This window comes from Microtus pennsylvanicus, chromosome 10, assembly GCF_037038515.1.
Source record: "Microtus pennsylvanicus isolate mMicPen1 chromosome 10, mMicPen1.hap1, whole genome shotgun sequence".
Lineage (NCBI taxonomy): Eukaryota > Metazoa > Chordata > Mammalia > Rodentia > Cricetidae > Microtus > Microtus pennsylvanicus.
In genome coordinates, this window is record NC_134588.1 from 57,684,792 (window position 1) to 57,701,869 (window position 17,078).

General features: G+C 44.3%; 1 protein-coding gene, 1 long non-coding RNA gene and 1 pseudogene across 4 annotated transcripts in view; 2 read left to right on the forward strand and 1 right to left on the reverse strand.

The window, feature by feature from the left end:
• Window positions 1-2,180, forward strand: part of Dpt (dermatopontin) — a 28,412-nt gene extending 26,232 nt beyond the window's left edge. Inside the window, exon 4 of the mRNA XM_075988468.1 lies at window positions 1,098-2,180. Within this exon, the coding sequence (XP_075844583.1) occupies window positions 1,098-1,164 (67 nt within the window). The 3' untranslated portion in view covers window positions 1,165-2,180. The remainder of the gene's footprint in view (window positions 1-1,097) is intronic.
• The window catches only part of LOC142858765 (large ribosomal subunit protein eL33-like), a 216,229-nt pseudogene that overhangs the window by 193,681 nt on the left and 5,470 nt on the right, over window positions 1-17,078 (forward strand).
• The window catches only part of LOC142858766 (uncharacterized), a 138,905-nt gene that overhangs the window by 74,967 nt on the left and 46,860 nt on the right, over window positions 1-17,078 (reverse strand). The window lies entirely within an intron of this gene.

Genomic DNA, 17,078 nt, shown 5'->3' on the forward strand with positions numbered 1-17,078 from the left:
CCCACACATTCAGCAGCTGGATGCAGGTACCACCTGCTGTAGAGTTTAGAAGACACCAAGATAGACACCTGGAGGATGGAAAGGGGAGGAGGAGAAAGGACTGTTTGGAAGAAATTGCTTGGTTGGCTACGGAGCAAGTAGTCTCACACTTTATTGGGATTATGCAAAGCACACGACAGCTGTGTCCTCTGGTGGCATTACAGTCACCTGGCATGGGAAGCAGAGTGGTATAGGAGAAAGCAAGATTTGAGGCCAGCACACTTGAAATCTGATATCATCACCTATCACTTGTAATCCTTTAAAGCAATCTTAGTTCACTGAGCCTGTTTCTTCACAAAACAATGAGTCACGGTGAAGATTATTGAAGGAACACATAGTCGTAGATCATCTAATGCAGGGCTGGGCACATTGGAAGCACAAAGGGCTTCACAATGACAACGGTGCCTGCCAGTCCCTGCAAGTGGCTGAAAAAGGAACATGGTCCTAAGCTCAGCAAACACATGTACCCACACCCTGTTTTTCAAAACTGAGCGGTTCTATACCCTCTCAAATCCATCCCATCCCTTAAACAGGCCATTCCATTTCCAATAGGGGAGAAGAGCAGGTTTCCTCTTTCCCACAGGAAGGTGTCTTGAGTTGTTACCACTCACCTTACAAGTGCCTTCAAAGGGGAAACACAGTGCACCTCCTGTATCCCATGTCATGGAGAATACTGACTCAGTAGAAAGGAAGGATTGGCGGGACAATAGATGGCCTTTTAGGAGGAAGTTTTTTTTTGCAATGAAATGGAGACGGTGCTAATAAATGCTTTTACTCTGAGCCATGAACTTGTAAATCCTGGAGGCACCCTGAAGGTTCAGCCATGGAGAACTAACCTCCGGCCATGAATAAGAGCCTCCCTATGGCCTATAGCCAGTAAGGGGCCAACTAACCTTACAGACCCACTGGTTGCCTGGAGTTGTTATTGCAAAGTCTTCTAAGAACAAGGTGAGGGGCCCCTGCTGCTCTGAGATACTGCCAGAGCCCATCATCAAGGCTGTTTGCCCACAGTGACTCTTTCTGCTCTCACTGACGTTCATCTGGTTCTCCTCCCACAGGGATCGCCAGTGGAAGTTCATAATGTGCCGGATGACTGACTACGACTGCGAATTCGCAAGTGTTTAGATTTGCCGCCTACAGAGGCCCGGGTGAAGGGCGAGGGGCCGGGCGTCCTGAGGGGTTCCTGTTCCGCAGGCTAATATAGGTTAGAACATCTGCAGTTCTTTCTTTCGCTCTCTTCCCTGAGATGGGAGCTGCGGTGTCAGCTGCCTGGGACTTTCTCACCACGATTACACATATAAACAAACCCACAATTCAGCCTGGTTTCTCACTTTCAACACTTTCCATAACAACCCTCTCCAGTTGCTGCTGATGGCTTCCTTGCATACCGCATATACAGCGCCCAGAACACCTGCCAACGCCTTGCTGCTGTTCTGAGTGTCAAATTCAGCTTAGAGTGTTTGGGGGGAGGGAGAGAGATGGGAGGAGTTGAGATAAAGATTCTCTACAGTTAAGTCCATTTGAGTGACACCCAGAGACCTCACCTGGGGTGGAGAAGCACTCTCTGTCTTAAGGGAACTACCCACTTCCTCCTTCCGTGAGGGTCACAACATACATAGAAGTCCAAGTGAAGATCCATGTGCTCTGGGAGAGAGGGGACGGGGACTTGGAGGTGAAAGGGGGAGGTAGGAGGGTTTGAGGACCGAGCCGAGACGTCAGGCTGAAAGAACTTCTTCCATTCAAAGATATATGTCAACACACCCAAAAATGGAAATGAATATGAGGGCCAGGAGAACCTGTGAGAGTCAGTCTCAAGATAGAAACAGTGGAAGATGAGAGAATGGGAGTCCGATTAGGAACGTGGGGAGACAAGAGTGACCAGAAGAAAAGGGATCTTGGGTCATCAGAAGCTTGGGACATACCCAGTATTCTTAGGAAGGCTGGCGTATTCCCACGAACCACAGGAGAGCTGATGGCGCCTATCTGGACTGGTCCTAAAGGATCCATTCCCCTTTCCCATGTAGCTTGGAAGTGAATTCTGTGAGGATGACACGTCTTTCTCTCTCCTTAGCCTCTTGTACCTTCTTTCTCACAATAAAAATAAATCAATAAAAGTACCAATATTCACTATCAATATCAAAGGTCATTTTGTGTCCTCTTCCCTCCCCTTTCAGTCATTCCTTAGCTCATTCTGAAAATACAGCCTCAAGTTGTGGTTTGGGACAAGGCTTGAAGAACATAATGATGGCCATGATGTGATGTTGTTGGAGGAATCAGATAATTAAGACACCAGGTGCCAAGCATTCATGTCATGTGAGGATTGGACAAAGGATGGGACCACGTTTCTCTGACTCTGAATCTAGCTACTTTCCCCTTGATGTCTCCCAGTTGTCCATACACCACTATGTCACATGAAACTGTAGCCATAAGAAGCTCATATTCCCTTTACCTACACCACTTGCTTATTCTTTTCTTACCTCTGCTACCCTTCCCTCAACCTCTCTCTGAGTAGGCTCAGGAAAGCAACTAGAACAGCAATGCCAAGGGGGTAGGTACGCTTGGCTACATGCCCCAGGTAGGTGGTGAGATCATGACTCTCAGCCAGCAGAGGCTACATTTCCTGCAGCAAGATCCCAGTGTCAGGATGGGCAAGAGAGAACTAAAGATGTCCTCCTCTGTCTTAATTCTTAAGAACTTTTTAATAATGTGTTTTTGCCGAGTTTCTCTATTTCATTGCTGCTGCTTCTCTGCAGTTTTAATTTATAATGAGAAGCTTCCTGGTGTTATTTTTCACAGAGGGTGCCATTAATATTTCAGCAATTGCAGTCCTGGTGCAGGATGACAACCAGGAAATGGCCTTAGTTGGGTACGTGTGGAGCCCAGCGGGAAGGGAGACAAATGGTACTGATTGGCGTCCGCGGTGCCCTCATCCATGGTGGCAACAGGGAACTGGTGGGAGAATGGGATGTGGGGCGGAGAGGCCTGTGGCTGGGAGGACGTGTCAGGAGACGGAAACACACAGTCAAGGAAAGAACAGAAGGCGATCCAGTAAGAGGAGACCGTGCCAACTGAAGGAAAGGAACTTCTACAAAAAGAAAAACCACCCTTTGTATACAATCCAAGGACTGTGACAGGAAGATATCACCAGCTCGGTTTGGATATGGATCATTTACATTTTATAATGTCTGTCGATCAGCAAGGACTGAGCACCCAAGTCAGGAACGAGTCCCAGATCTGCTGAGGAGGCTTTGGTGTCCTAGCTCCCTTCTTTCTGCTAACCTTTTCTACATTTATTGAGCATGAACCCTGCCTTTTCTAGGCCAAATGTCTAAAATGTGGACATTTATCTAGGTCAGTGGTTCTCAGCCTTCCTAATGCTGTGACCCTTTAACACAGTTCCTCATGTCGTGGTGACCTCCAATCATAAAATTATTTTTTTTCTAATTGATAATTGTAATGTTGGTACTGTTATGAATTGTAATGTAAATATCTGTGTTTTCCGATGGTCTTAGGCGACCCTGAGAGTCATTTGACTCCTCAAGGGTACAACCCATAAGTTGAGAACCACTGATCTAGGTATATTTCTTAAAATTTCAGAATCCTCTGCACTCTTTTACAAATGATTGCTAAGGGGATTCCTGAGGCATTTTCTTCTGGGTAAAGCAGCCTGGCACTGTGGTTGAAGACAGAGGTCCTACCCCAGGCTCTGGCAGAAAGACCTATATAATAATACTAGACACATCTCCAAAGCCTTGGCTTCCTACGTCCAATGAAGAAAGAATCCCTGTCTCAGGAACCTCACAAGACACTGCCACTTAAAACAAGGTGGGTAAAAGGAGAGCGAAAGATTCCCATTTGTCAGGGCCTGCATGTACTAAGGAAATAGCAGGCATTGCAGCGAGAGAGGCGGAAAAGTGATGCTAAGGAAACAGAGTCAGATCTGGCCTGCCTCACTGAAGGAGTAGAAACACTGTGGACTATGGACATCACCCCAGACTCCGTCACTCCCCAGCACCACAGTCATGGCCAAATTACCTATCTCTTTTGATTCTATTTCTTTACTCATAAAAATAATAATACCCACACCATGGTCTTGTTACAAAAACTAAATGCAATCACATAATGATTGACATGTAAGAACCCAGTACATGCAGCAAAAGAAGAGAATAGTGTGCATTATACACACTAATTTTCAATTTCTTGGAAAGTAAGGTCTGAATAGGAGTTATATTACTTATTATAAACCAGCCACAGTAAGATACAGTTCCTACATTTTAGACTTTAAAATTTAGAGGACCATGAACTAAAAGAATGAGATAGGCAGCGTTGTGGTCTAGTGGTTAGCATAGCCACTTTCTAAGAGTCAGAAAAACAAATGAAATACTATAGATCAGCTTCATAAGGAAAGGGCAAATGGCATTTCAGTAGAGGGTAGTGAACGGTTAAGATGAGGAAGTGGCATTTCAGATGACAGAAGCAGCATGATAATAGATATAAAGCAACCTATGAGCTTAAAGAGAATTTTCCAAGAAATGGGCCTCACCCAATGGGTCTTGGAGGCTCAGTATGCAGCCATAATGCCCTAAGAAAGAACTGGTAGCTCTTACCAACACTATAAGGCATGCCATTATTTATTTTTTTATTGAGATTTATTATAGTACCCTGAACTCTTGGTTCATTGGCAAGGGATTGGGTATTGCACACACACACACACACACACACACACACACACATATTTTTGGGAAGGAGAAAGCTGATTCTTTCCACTCCTGCCCAGACCACCAAAGCAGCAGGATGTGATCTGCCCCACTGAAAAAAGGTACTAAACCACATGGCTAACATAGATCAGAAAAATGGATTAATCAAGATGTGAGAGTTAGCCAATGAGAGGCTAGAGCTAATGGGCCAATCAGCTTATAATTTCTGGAGACTTATGTGTGATTTTCTTTGGGGCTAAACAGTTGTGGGGTACTGGGCGGGACAGAAACCCAAACAAGCAGGCCCGACCCATTCATGTTACAATTATTTATTTATTTTATCAAGATTTATTATAGTACCCTGAACTCTTAGTTCATTGGTAAGGAATTGGGTATTGCCCCCCCCCACACACACACACAAGTACACATGCACGCACATGTATACACATGCATGCGCGCACACACACACACTCAAGGACCATCACACACTTGTATGTGCACAATTTTACTGTGTGCTCTCTTCATCCTGCTTCTTCATCCACACATTTTTGTCTCTAGACTCCATTTCTTTAACTCAGACATAAATTTGACAGAGTGAAGCAGGGAAGACAGTGGGGACAGAAAGAAATTAGAATGAAGTATGATATGTGTGTGTGTGTGTGTGTGTGTATAAAGAAGCCATAACGAAACCCTTGTATTAGGTGCTAACCTCAAATATATTAGAGTAAATTTTTAAAAAGATGTCTGTGACAGATGAGAGGGAGCCACTAATTATTAATCCAGTACTAAGTGCTTAGCCCTGAAAACATATCCATATGAACAACACTAAGCGGACTCAGTACAGATACGTTATGTGCATGTATAAAGGTAACAAGAATAATTAGACAAAAAAAGAAGAAAGCGATTGAGATTTAAAAAAAAAAAAGAAAGAAAAAAGCAGGAGGGTTTGGAGACAGATGAAGGGAAAACAGTGCACCAGGGAGCAGGATATACCAATAGGGGATTGAAGGTGATCAAAGAATTCGATATGCCGGCCTGAGGTGTCACAGTGTGACTCATCTGTTCGTTAGTAAACACAGAACAATGGAAGCAAATATTGAGCACCAACATTTCCTTAGTGCCTCCAGAAGAATGCACAAATAAAGGAAATAGAAAGAAAGAAGAAGACTTAAAATTCTAGACACGTCCGTCTTCTGTATACATTGTTGTTGATGGATTTTTACTGCCTGCCGGGGCCTCTCTAACACCAGGCCTACAGAGTCTTCTCGCCTATTCACCAGACAAAGCATTGCCCAGTGAAGGCCACAGTGAAGCAGTTATTCACGTCACGGTGGCCATAAGATCAACTGTATCTGCCTTCCTTACAAAGCCTCTCTGTGTTTTAATTAAATTAGTTCTGCTGAGTTGGTTATGGAAGCCACACTGTTAAGGACTTGAGTGTCTTCCTGGAATCCAGTCAGTGTGGAGGAGTAAGTGGAGCCGTTTGCAGAACCTGTGTGTACTGGCTAGTTTTGGGTCAACTTGACCTGAGCTGAGCGAGCCTCAACTGAGTGAGAAACCACCTCAGTAAAATCAGGCTGTAGGCAAGCCTGTAGGGCATTTTCTTAATCAGTGATTGGTGGAGGAGGGCCCAGCCCATTGTGGGCTGGTGGTCCTGTGGTCTATTGGAAAGCAGACTAAGTAAGTCACGGGGAGCGAGCCAATAAGCCTCACTCCTCCATGGCCTCTGAATTACCACCAGGTCCCTGCTCTGAATGAGTTAAGTCATTGTAAGAATAATAATCTATTCACACAGCCAAGATTGTTATGAGATTTACAGATTTTTTTGTTTTTGTTTTTGTTTGTAATCTTAAAAACTGAAAACCAGGGGCTAGAGAGACAACTCAGCTATTAAGAGCACTGACTGCTTTTCCAGAGGACCCAGGTTCGATTCCAGCCTTCACATGTCAGCTCACAACTGTCTGTACCTCCGGGGTCTGACACAGACATACATGCAGGCAAAACACCAATGTACATGAAATAAAGTGTAAATAGTCAAAAAGAACAGAAAACCAACCGAAACGCTATCAATCTTTAAAAGCACTTAGAAGACAGCACAGTGCTGGTTAGCTATTCACACCCCTTGACTTGGGGCCTCCTTGCTTCGGTCACCAGAGTACATGCTTGCCTGCTTATCTTAGTAATTTATGCACATGAATGACTGACTACCAGTGACCAAAGCTGAAGAGAAGTTTCACAAAATGCAGAGCTGCATGACCCAGTGGATAAAGTTCCTACCCAATGAGTAGGAGGACAAGGGCTCAGATTCCTGGAACCCATGCAAATACTAGGCCGGGATGGCTGCCTACCTTTAATCCCAGCGCTTGGGTGGCAGAAAGGGGATTTCTGGAGCAAACCAGCTGGCTACGGTAGCTGGCTTTGACACAGTCCAGGTTCAGCAAGAGACCCTGCCTGCTGCCGTGAAGAAGACAACAGTTGAGGAAGATACAAAACATCTATTCGAGGCCTCCACACGCATGCGAGCCTACACCCCTGCAAACGTGCCTGCATGCATGCACCCCATACATACAATACTGAAAGCATAAATTATAACATTCCTTGGAAAGTAGCTTTCCTGTCCTGCCTTGTTTTTCTTTATACCTTTCCTCCTTCCCCAGTTCCAACACTTAGCATTGTGTTTCCCATCAAAATAAAAGTCATTCTAAAGCCCACGAAACAAAAGCTGTGGCCGGCTGCCAAGCGGTTCAGCCCTAGGCCAGTGTTCCAGCTGAAAGGTGACCATCTGTTTGCTTCGTGGAAAGAATGAGATTATAAAAACCAGATCCTTTCATCTAACTGGCCGCCTCGTAGGCTGTCATTTATTATGCAGAATTACCTGCTCTTTCCAGTTTCCCACTCTCCCCGGAGAGAGCGGTACACATGCTGAGCCAATCACGTGGCCAATGAGAAACTAGAGTCTACGGCGGCAGTAACGAGAAATCTGCTCAAGTTTAATTCTCAAGCACAGACTCAGCTCTCTTAGGTCGCTTTTCTAGCTCTTCCAGGTCTCAAGTCTCTCCCTAGGCTCTCTTTTGGACTGCCCTCTCCATGTCTCTTTACCTGGGATAGCCCCTGAGCCTCAAAGGTAGGGTAGCTTCCACAGAGCCTAACTTTTTTCACCAAACAAAATAACCTGAAACACTGAAATCCAATTAAAACGCTTAACTTTAAGTTGTGCTTGTGAGAGGCCACGGAGCCCTGTTAAGCTCTCGACTCTGCCTTTGTGTGACCTCCTGCCTCTTCCTCTGGAACACAAGCCTAGACTCTCAGAAGGAGCCTAGTTACCTCTGTGAAGGACAACGGTTAGAAAGCAGTTGTTTCCAGTGTTTTCTGAGACCTATCAGAGTCCTAAACAATCAGTCTCTGAAAACTGGTGTTGCGGCGGTCTGGCAGTGCTGAGGTTTCGTTAAGAGGTAAGGCATTGTGATGGTGCAGTAGTTCTGGAAGTTCAATGCCCACCTCTCACTCTTTCCCACCATCGTTAAATAGTGATAATTACTCATTTCCCCACTTTAAAAGCTATTCACTAGTGATAGGTGAGTTGGAAAACATGACAGTCAGGTTGTCACAGACTTGGAAAGCATATGTCACCATCCTAGATAACGAAGTGCCATTTTTCTCTTATGAATGAAAAGTCATATTGAAGTGAGAATCTAAGCAACCTTTGGTGAAAATGAGATCAAACCGCATTGAGTAATCCCCAAATAGACTGCAGACAGAAGGACAAAGGGGCTCAGGCTGACGAATAATTGACACGTGTGAAGAGACGTCTAAAATTAACCGCATGTGTTTGCGCACACAGGGTGTGGGGCAGGGATAACGCCATAGAAGTATGAACAAAGTGTGTCGGGAGACTGGAGGAAGAGACGGAGGAACTCGGAGAGGATGCTTACAGAGAATGGAACACTGGTACGCTGGTCCCGGCTGGTCCCGGCCTTTGCTGTGGAGAGACTAGGTCTTTTCCTTTGTTTACTTCATGGTGTTATAATTACTGTTTTGTTTCACTTCGTGTAGTTTGTCAAGACAGGATCTCATTCATCCCTCGAGCTGTCCTTGAACTTGAGACTCCCCTGCTCCCACTTCCTTCAGGCTGGGGCTACAGGGGTACATTGCCACCCCCGACTGCTATAGAGCAGCTTCTTCCACAGAGGAGAAACAAAGGAAACAATTCCCACTCATAGCCCCTCTCCCGAAATCATCAGGCTCAATGGGCACCATTGCTATGCGTATACTGTAGGCCCAGGGCTGCTAGGTAGACCTACATGTGAATTAAGTTGACTCTGCAGACTCCAAGGAAACGGTCCCTTGATTTCACACATCTAAAGAGTGAAGTGCTTGGCTAGGTGTCCGTGTTCTCTGAGGGATCTCTGGCTCAAAACTGCATGTTACCCCTCTCCCAGGCATTGGCTTCATTCCACATCTGAGATGTGCTTTATGGCTGAAGATTTCAGCCGGTTCAAGAGCCACATTAATCAACCCATTATTTTTGTGTGTGTGTGTCTGTGGGCCTCTTTCGTTGGCAGGCTTACGGGTGAGCTCATTAGCCCGTACCCCACAGAAAGATGTTCTTGGAAGCCAGACATGCCCGTGTCACACCTGTCTCTTCCCTGCCACAAGAGAACACATCATGCGGATTGGTTTCGCTCTCAGGCTTCCAGGAGGAAGCTGAAGCCTCTCAGTATAAACAGTACAGCCTGTGCTGGAGAAAACCTTCACAGGAATTCACCAGGGGCAGGCGGGCTCTTAATTCTCCCCACACGAGAAAGGAGTAAACCTTGAGAAAATTCCCAGTGCCTTGCAGAAGGGGCCCGAAAAAGCGGAAAAGGCAGACAGAGAAACTGTGGACTCAGCCGTTCCCAGACCGACACCACTGTTAGTCGTAAGCTGATAACCGAACGTGGATGTGTCTTCATGTGGCGAACAGCAGCAAGACGTCACTGATCCCGTCCATGTTGCAGGCTCCAACCAAAAGAAGCCAAAAAGCACATCGCACGCCTTTTCTTTTCTCACTGAGAATTTTTTTAAAATAAAATCTCAACAAGGAGACAAGAACTAAAACCCAGGAACGTTAATGAATGACAGAGGCTTCGGGACGTCAAGCGCACAGGCATGAAACACAGGGGACTGTGCGCTGCTTCCGAGGTGGGTGGATCTCCACAGGCTGGCGAACAGATAGCAATTCAGCACCACGGGTGAAGGAAGAAGGGTTTGATTGGCCGTTTTAGTAGCTGAGCTGCTTGAGCAAGCTAGGGAAGGGAGGGTACTCTTCCACTCATGACAAGAACCTCCCGACTCCCGACTCCAGCTCTCAGGTGGGAGACGAGTGCGGGAAATGACCTAGTCAAAAACACAGTGACAGATTAAGGATGTCAGGTGTGAGAACACACATCCATAATCTCACACCCAGGAGGCTGAGACAAGAGGATTGTAAGTTTGAAGCTAATGTGGGTTGTGTACCTAGACTCTGTTTCATAAACAAATAAATGAATAAATAAATAAGTGGTTCTAGGATCTGAGCATGACAACATAAGCCATCAAGTCCCTACCTGGTGGTTCAGTGAGTGGCGGGAAGAAAAAAATCACATGCATAGTAGGTGCTTGTGCCCCTGACCTATCCCTTGTATTTGGTAGTTATAACAGATTCCAGACAGGTTAAGTTATTTTTATTACTTTAAATTTTTGGCAAAATAACTTGTATACCGAACCTAAAGGAGGAAAATAGCCTACTCCATCTAATACAGCCTCTGCAGACAGGTAGGCATACTGCCACTTTAGAAATGGACTCAGCTCCTTGAAGCAGGAGATAAGCTGCCCGAGCTCACATGCCAGTAGGCATGGACTTGAACTCAAGCCTTCTAGTTCCCCAAAGTTCAACTGTTTCTGCTGCACCAACTTGGAGTTGAGTGTTTCCTCTGGGAGGAAAGAGAAGTACTGTCTCAACTGCTTTGTGCTTCTACAGCCAAGTACACAACAGGAGGAAAAGGGTGACTTGTTTATTCTAATAGTGTAAATGTTGCCCCTGAACAAAAGGAACTGGTGTGGTGTGGTCATCCGGAGGACGCGGCTGAAGGTCTGCAGAGCCACCTGGGTGGCCTGCAAGTCCTAGGGATGCTATCCCATTTTCTCACATTCTCACGGACCTTGCCTAGCACAACAACACCCAAACAATTTCCTGTCTTAGGTGGCAATGCTCTGATGGTTTATCTTCTCAAAGGATTTCTGAGAAACTCGGTATAACCCAAGCAAGCAGAACGACCGTGACAACCAAGACAATAATTGGCTTTGCTTGACTCCAGGGCTCTCCACACAGACGCATGGCCTGTTCATCTTTGCAGTGTGTGCTCTGTGAAGCTTTCTGCTTAGAGAAGGTGCACACTCAGTAGACTCCACTGTCCTCTCAGCTGAGGAGACCCCAGGACACTCAGTCTGTTGGCAGAAATGTGCTATTCTGACCATCAAAGCTCCACCTCATCTCACTCTGCAACGTGTTCAAGCTTATCTTGAGGGTGCAGGTTAGCTACAACATAAGCTGTGTTGATCTCTTGTGTTTGATAGTATAACAGATTTCAAACATCTAAGTTTTTCTTATTATCTTTACTCTTCAGCAGAAGAATTTGAACACCTAACCTAAACAAGGGAAAAAACACATTCTGTTATTAGTCCCTGTGATCAATTCTCTTCCTAACTATGAAAAGGTAAGGGAATATTTACAATAGCGCATCCTTGAGATCCTTTCCCCTGGAGCCATTCTCTGTGGCCACTGATGATTTTACCCTGACTTCATGGGCAGCTTCATCCACACTGGCCTCAGTGGACTCAGAGTGGGTCTCTCCTGTGGCTCTAAATATATGTAACAAATAATAATGATGACAATAATGAATTAATTTTGCACTTAGATGAGTCTCATCTAGAAACTCAGACCTTAAAGATGGCTATCCTCACCCCATTTCATAAATGAGGAGACCGAGAACGAGAGCTTCTTCCTCAGGAATATATACCCTGTACATTGAGGCAGAATTCAGACTCAGGATGAGTACAGGACACAATATTCTAGTTTATCCTGTTCTGTCCTCACACTCCAGGACAGACTGTGGCATGTCGCCTTCTTTAAGCCATGCCATGGGCTGCTTGGTGACTGTGTCTCTCCCCGCCTCTGGCTCAACCATATGAACATCAAATCAATTCAGCTTCAAAGCTCATTTAAAACTTGAGAGCTAGCCGGGGAGGTGGTGGCGCACGCCTTTAATCCCAGCACTCAGGAGGCAGAGGTAGGCAGATCTCTGTGAGTTCGAGGCCAGCCTGGTCTACAAGAGCTAGTTCCAGGACAGGAACCAAAAGCTACGGAGAAACCCTGTCTCGAAAAAAAAAAAAACAAAAAACTTGAGAGCTATTACTTCTTCTCTGGACACATACACACACACACATACACACATACACACACACAATCCTATTGAGGAATGAGTCACCTAACTGATTACTAGTCTAGTATTTCTCATTCTCTTTATTTATATTCTTCCAGTCTGTAACCTTACACGGTTGTTTTTATCCTCATGTTCCCCAGCACTGATATCACCTGTACCCTTATAGCTTTTATCACAGGACTCAAAGGAAAACAAGTAGCCACTCATCTTCCATCTTTTCGGAGACTCGTGCTTAACCTCCTCACTGGAGCAGAAGCCTGCCTTGCCGTGGAGCCCTCTGGAGTACATCCTGTATGCATCTGTGTATGTTCCTGTGCTGTGGTGTCAGGAGTTACTGTCCTCACCTGCTGAGGAATTCCTTCTGTGGAGCCTTTCACTGTCTGCCATTGCAGCCCAGGCGCCTCAGTTCTTGTCTGCAAGAAATCTAGCCACATGCTGGAGAAAGAAGCATGTTCTGTTTGTTCTGCATGCCTGGCTGCCTCTCCTCTCACACCTTTCCTGCATTATTCTCGGGGCTATACTTCCTGGTTCCTGAGGCAAATTCACAGTCCCTCACCTGTGCTGCCGGACACCTGGCTATATCAGCTTCCTGGCTCTTGTCACACCTCTTCGTTGTCCTGTTTGGAGAGGGATTAAACGTTCTCTTTGTTTGTCCCTCTGTACCCAGTGCACAGAATATAGTGGATACTCATTAACTAAAAAATATTTAAAGAATTAGCAATGAGAATCTACAGAATTATGGAAAATAAGGAAAGTAAGGACCATCACCTTTGTGCCCCAGACAATGGCAACAGCTTTCTGTCTAGACTTCTATCTCCATTCTTGCTAATGTCTTTCAATCTAATGACTAGACGAGGAGTTTATTGCGGAGAAAAATAGCTTGTCAGACTTACCTTTGTACCCCTGATAGTCTACATAATTCCCAATAAATGCCCCTTTAATACCCACTGAACTAATAGTATCTGACAATATAATACTGGGTAGGCATGAAAGCAATATTTCAAAGTGTTGCCAAGGACAGCAAACTTTCAGATAAAAATCAAGCCCTTTTGCAGACTTTAGGCTTGATGTATTCCAGAATGTTAAGGCACTTAGCATTTTATTTTTGTATTTATTTGTTTTACAGTGTATGCATGTATCTGTGTTTCTGTGTGTGTGTGTGTGTGTGTGTGTGTGTGTGTGTGTGTGTGTGTGTACATGCCATGGTGTGCTATAGACTCGTTGAAGTTGGTTCTCTTCTTCCACCACACAAGTTGTAAGAATCACACTCAGGTTATCAAGTTTGCTGACCTAGCTCATCTTGCCATTTCTCCTTAGAAGTTCCCAACTGTCATCCAACAGCTGATGGGAAGAGATGCTGAGACCCATAGCCAAACATTAGGCGGAGTTCAGGGAACCCTACAGAAGAGAGTGAGGAAGGATTGTAGGAGCCAGAGGAGTCAAGGACACTAGGAGAACATGGCCCTTAGAATCACTCAGCAGGACTCATAGGGGCTCACAGAGACTGAGGCGACAATCACGGAGCCTGTAAGGGTCTGAGCTATGTCCTAGGTTGGTGTTTTTGTGGGACTCCTAACAGTGGAAGTGGGGGGGGTGTCTCTGTCTCACCTGCTCTTAGGAACCTTTTCCTCCTACAGGGTTGCCTCGTTCAGCCTTGATATGAGGGTTTAGTGCCTAGCCTTATTATAAATTCTTACAACATGTTTGGTTGATATCTCTGGGAGGCTTCTTCTTTTCTGAAGGGGAACAGAGAAGGAGTTTATCTGGGCAGAAGAGGAGGTGGTAGGGGAGTATGAGGAGTGGAGGAAGGGGAAGCTGAAATCGTGATGTATTGTATGAGTGAAAAACAGAAAGAAGTTCTCAACTGAAGAAGACATTCCAGTACTGTTTTGTATAACCCTAAATCTGATACCATGAAAGATAATAATAAAAACCGCAAAGAGTTCACAGATGCACCTAATTTCACAAAGCAATTCCTCGGTGTACATTTCCTGAATGAATGATACACAGCATTGACATCATTGCATTTATCAGTACAGCACACAGCACCTCAGTGCAACCCAATACATCAGCCACCATGCAGTGCTTCTATTGACTGGAAAAGTCCCTGATCAATAATACTTATTAAACTCATCCTGGGAGGATACTGCAATATTAACTGCAGTAGGGAAATAATGAGATGAGATTTTGACTCTCAAACAGCTCACAATCTATTTAGGCAAAACAAAGAGAAAATCAAGGGCAGTAAAAGATAATATTTAAATAGAAAACTCAGAAACTAATGACACACACCTCTGACGAGAGGAAGGTAAACGGAGAAAGTGGGGCTCAGGGGAGGACTTTTAAGAGCTGGCAGTAGATGGATTTTACTGAGTTGTGTGAAAACATGTTTTGTTCACTGGCGACTTTATTCGTTTGCCAAATATGCATTAAACTCGAGAGTTTGGCCAGGCGGTGGTGGCACATTCCTTTAATCCCAGCACTCGGAAAGCAGAGGCAGGTGAATAGCTATGAGTTTAAGGCCAGTCTGATCGACAAAGGGAGGTTCCAGGATAGCCAGAGCTGTTACACAGAGAAATTTTGTCTTAAAAAATCAAAAATTAAATTTAAATTAAAATTGAAGAGTTTAGTGCAAACTCATCCCGAAAGCCAGTTTGGTTTCTGTACATGATTATTAGCAATGAACCCAGACACAGCAGTCATATGGTTCTTCCACAGACTTCTGTGGTGTCTGTTGTCAATCCACTTTACAAACAAGATTCCTGGAAATTCTGGTGCTCAGATTTACAAAGCTTTATGACATTGGAGCAAGACTTGAACTCAAGTCTTTGGAAACTAAAATCAAAGCTCCTTAATGCCTTTAAACAAGCAATATCACTTTCCCCCAAACTATCAATCCTTCTAAATTCCCTCCATCAGGAATTCTACAGACTACCTCAGTTAAGACACAATTGGTTAGGAACACTGACTAGAAAATCCATAGCACCTCTTCTAATATGAAAAGGCTACCTCCTTCTCTGGTTTCTGCTGGCGCCATCAATCCAGCCATGGCTGACTTCTTCCATCAAGCCACGCATATCAGAACAATAAGGATACAGATGATGCAACTGAGTTATTTAATCAGAGGATTTAAATACATTAGTTAGGCTAGTAAGAGTGAGGCAAAGCCAGAGTCTTAGCTTAGCTTACATTACCTCATGCCTGGTGTTATCATATTTAAAATGTTGGATTCCTGATTGCAAACATTATGTCCTCATTAAAACTGCATTTTGCCTATCAGATGTCCTAATTAAATTTGTTTACATGACTCAAAAATATTCATGAGTCTTTTCCAGCTTCCTTTATATGTCCGTACTCATATACAATATTTTTCTCGTTTATATTGAATTACTGGGTGTAGTGTTTTTGCTATGATTTGAGTATCATGCCCCTTAAATAGTCATAGAGGTCTCCACTTTCTTACGGCACTAATTGTAATCTAACCTGAATCACTATGAAGACAATTTTTCAAAGACTCCTTGAAGCTCTTGGAGGCAAAACTTCAACTTTTATTAAGTTCCTATGCCTCCTGTGGTATCCTTAGAAGACAAGGACTATAGCTTAGTTTCTCAAAATACTGTTCATGAGACTAGTTTAAAAGTATCACAGCAAGACGGACTTCCTATGACACCCAGCATGCGACCCACAGATGCCATCGTGTTCTTTGTCCTTAAGTCATTGCTGGGATGTGGTTACCACAAAGCTCACCTGTTTCTGCCGGCTGCTTTCCACCTTGACCTGCCTTCTAAGCCTTGATTTATGATATAATTGCTATAACCCAATGCAAATACTATGAAGAAAGCATTACTGGAATTTTAAAATGCAAACATCTTATCCCTAATTAGGATTACAAGTCATAAAAATTTAGTTATTCCAAGAAAGCAGAAAGAGAAAGACAGAGACAGAGAGAGAGAGAGAGAGAGAGAGAGAGAGAACTTTGGATAAGGCAAACAATTCATATTTGTCTCTCTGATGTATTCAACTGAAGAGTTTATCCCTGGATATTTGTCCTAAATCCCACTAACACCTAAAGTCAAGGCTCCAATTAGTTAATAGGAAACTGCTCTACTACACGCAGTAGAAAAAAATGGAAAGTGTTGTCAGATATGAGTTCAGAGTGTCACAGTGGACTCCTCTCATGGTCTCTCCCTTTCCTTCTGGCTTGTTCCAGGACCCTAATATGTTTGGATATATATATGCCAAGAAGTAACTTGAAATTGCCATTAGGATCGTGTAGTTCATCTGAGCAGGCCAGAAACCAAAGAGCTGACTGCTACTACACATAGCCCTTGAATCTGAGTGAAGGGTAAAGCCAGACTGAACTGCACATTGCAAAACGGGTAACGAGGCGTAGGGAGAACAGCAGCCAGGGATCAGCAAGTAGCGAGGATCTTGGGCATGTTACAGGTTGGAAACCGAGGACATTCATCACAGCAGATGTGAAATCTCAGCAATCATAATCACTGTTTCTGTTATGGTCTCCTTCAGAACAACTGAAGCCACTCTTTCGGGAACGTGTATTTTGTGATGGAAGAGATTCTCTTCAGAGAGAGCTGCAACGATTTTTCTCAGAAGGAAACTACTTAAAAATTTGAGCTTCAACTATAGGAAATTATTGCAATTGAAAATTTTGACCTGCAGAAACAAATTGGCTAATTTTCCAATTTTTCCTCCTGATTTGTGTGACGGAGTTGCACGTGTGAATGTCTCATTGAGTTGGTGTCAGTCCATTGCTGTCCTTCTCTTAACCAATCCAGTGAAAACTCTTGGGGTTTTCTTAGTTAATCTTGTAGTCAAATTTGAAGTGTTTCCTCTTATGCTTGTCAACGTTTCTGCCTTTTTC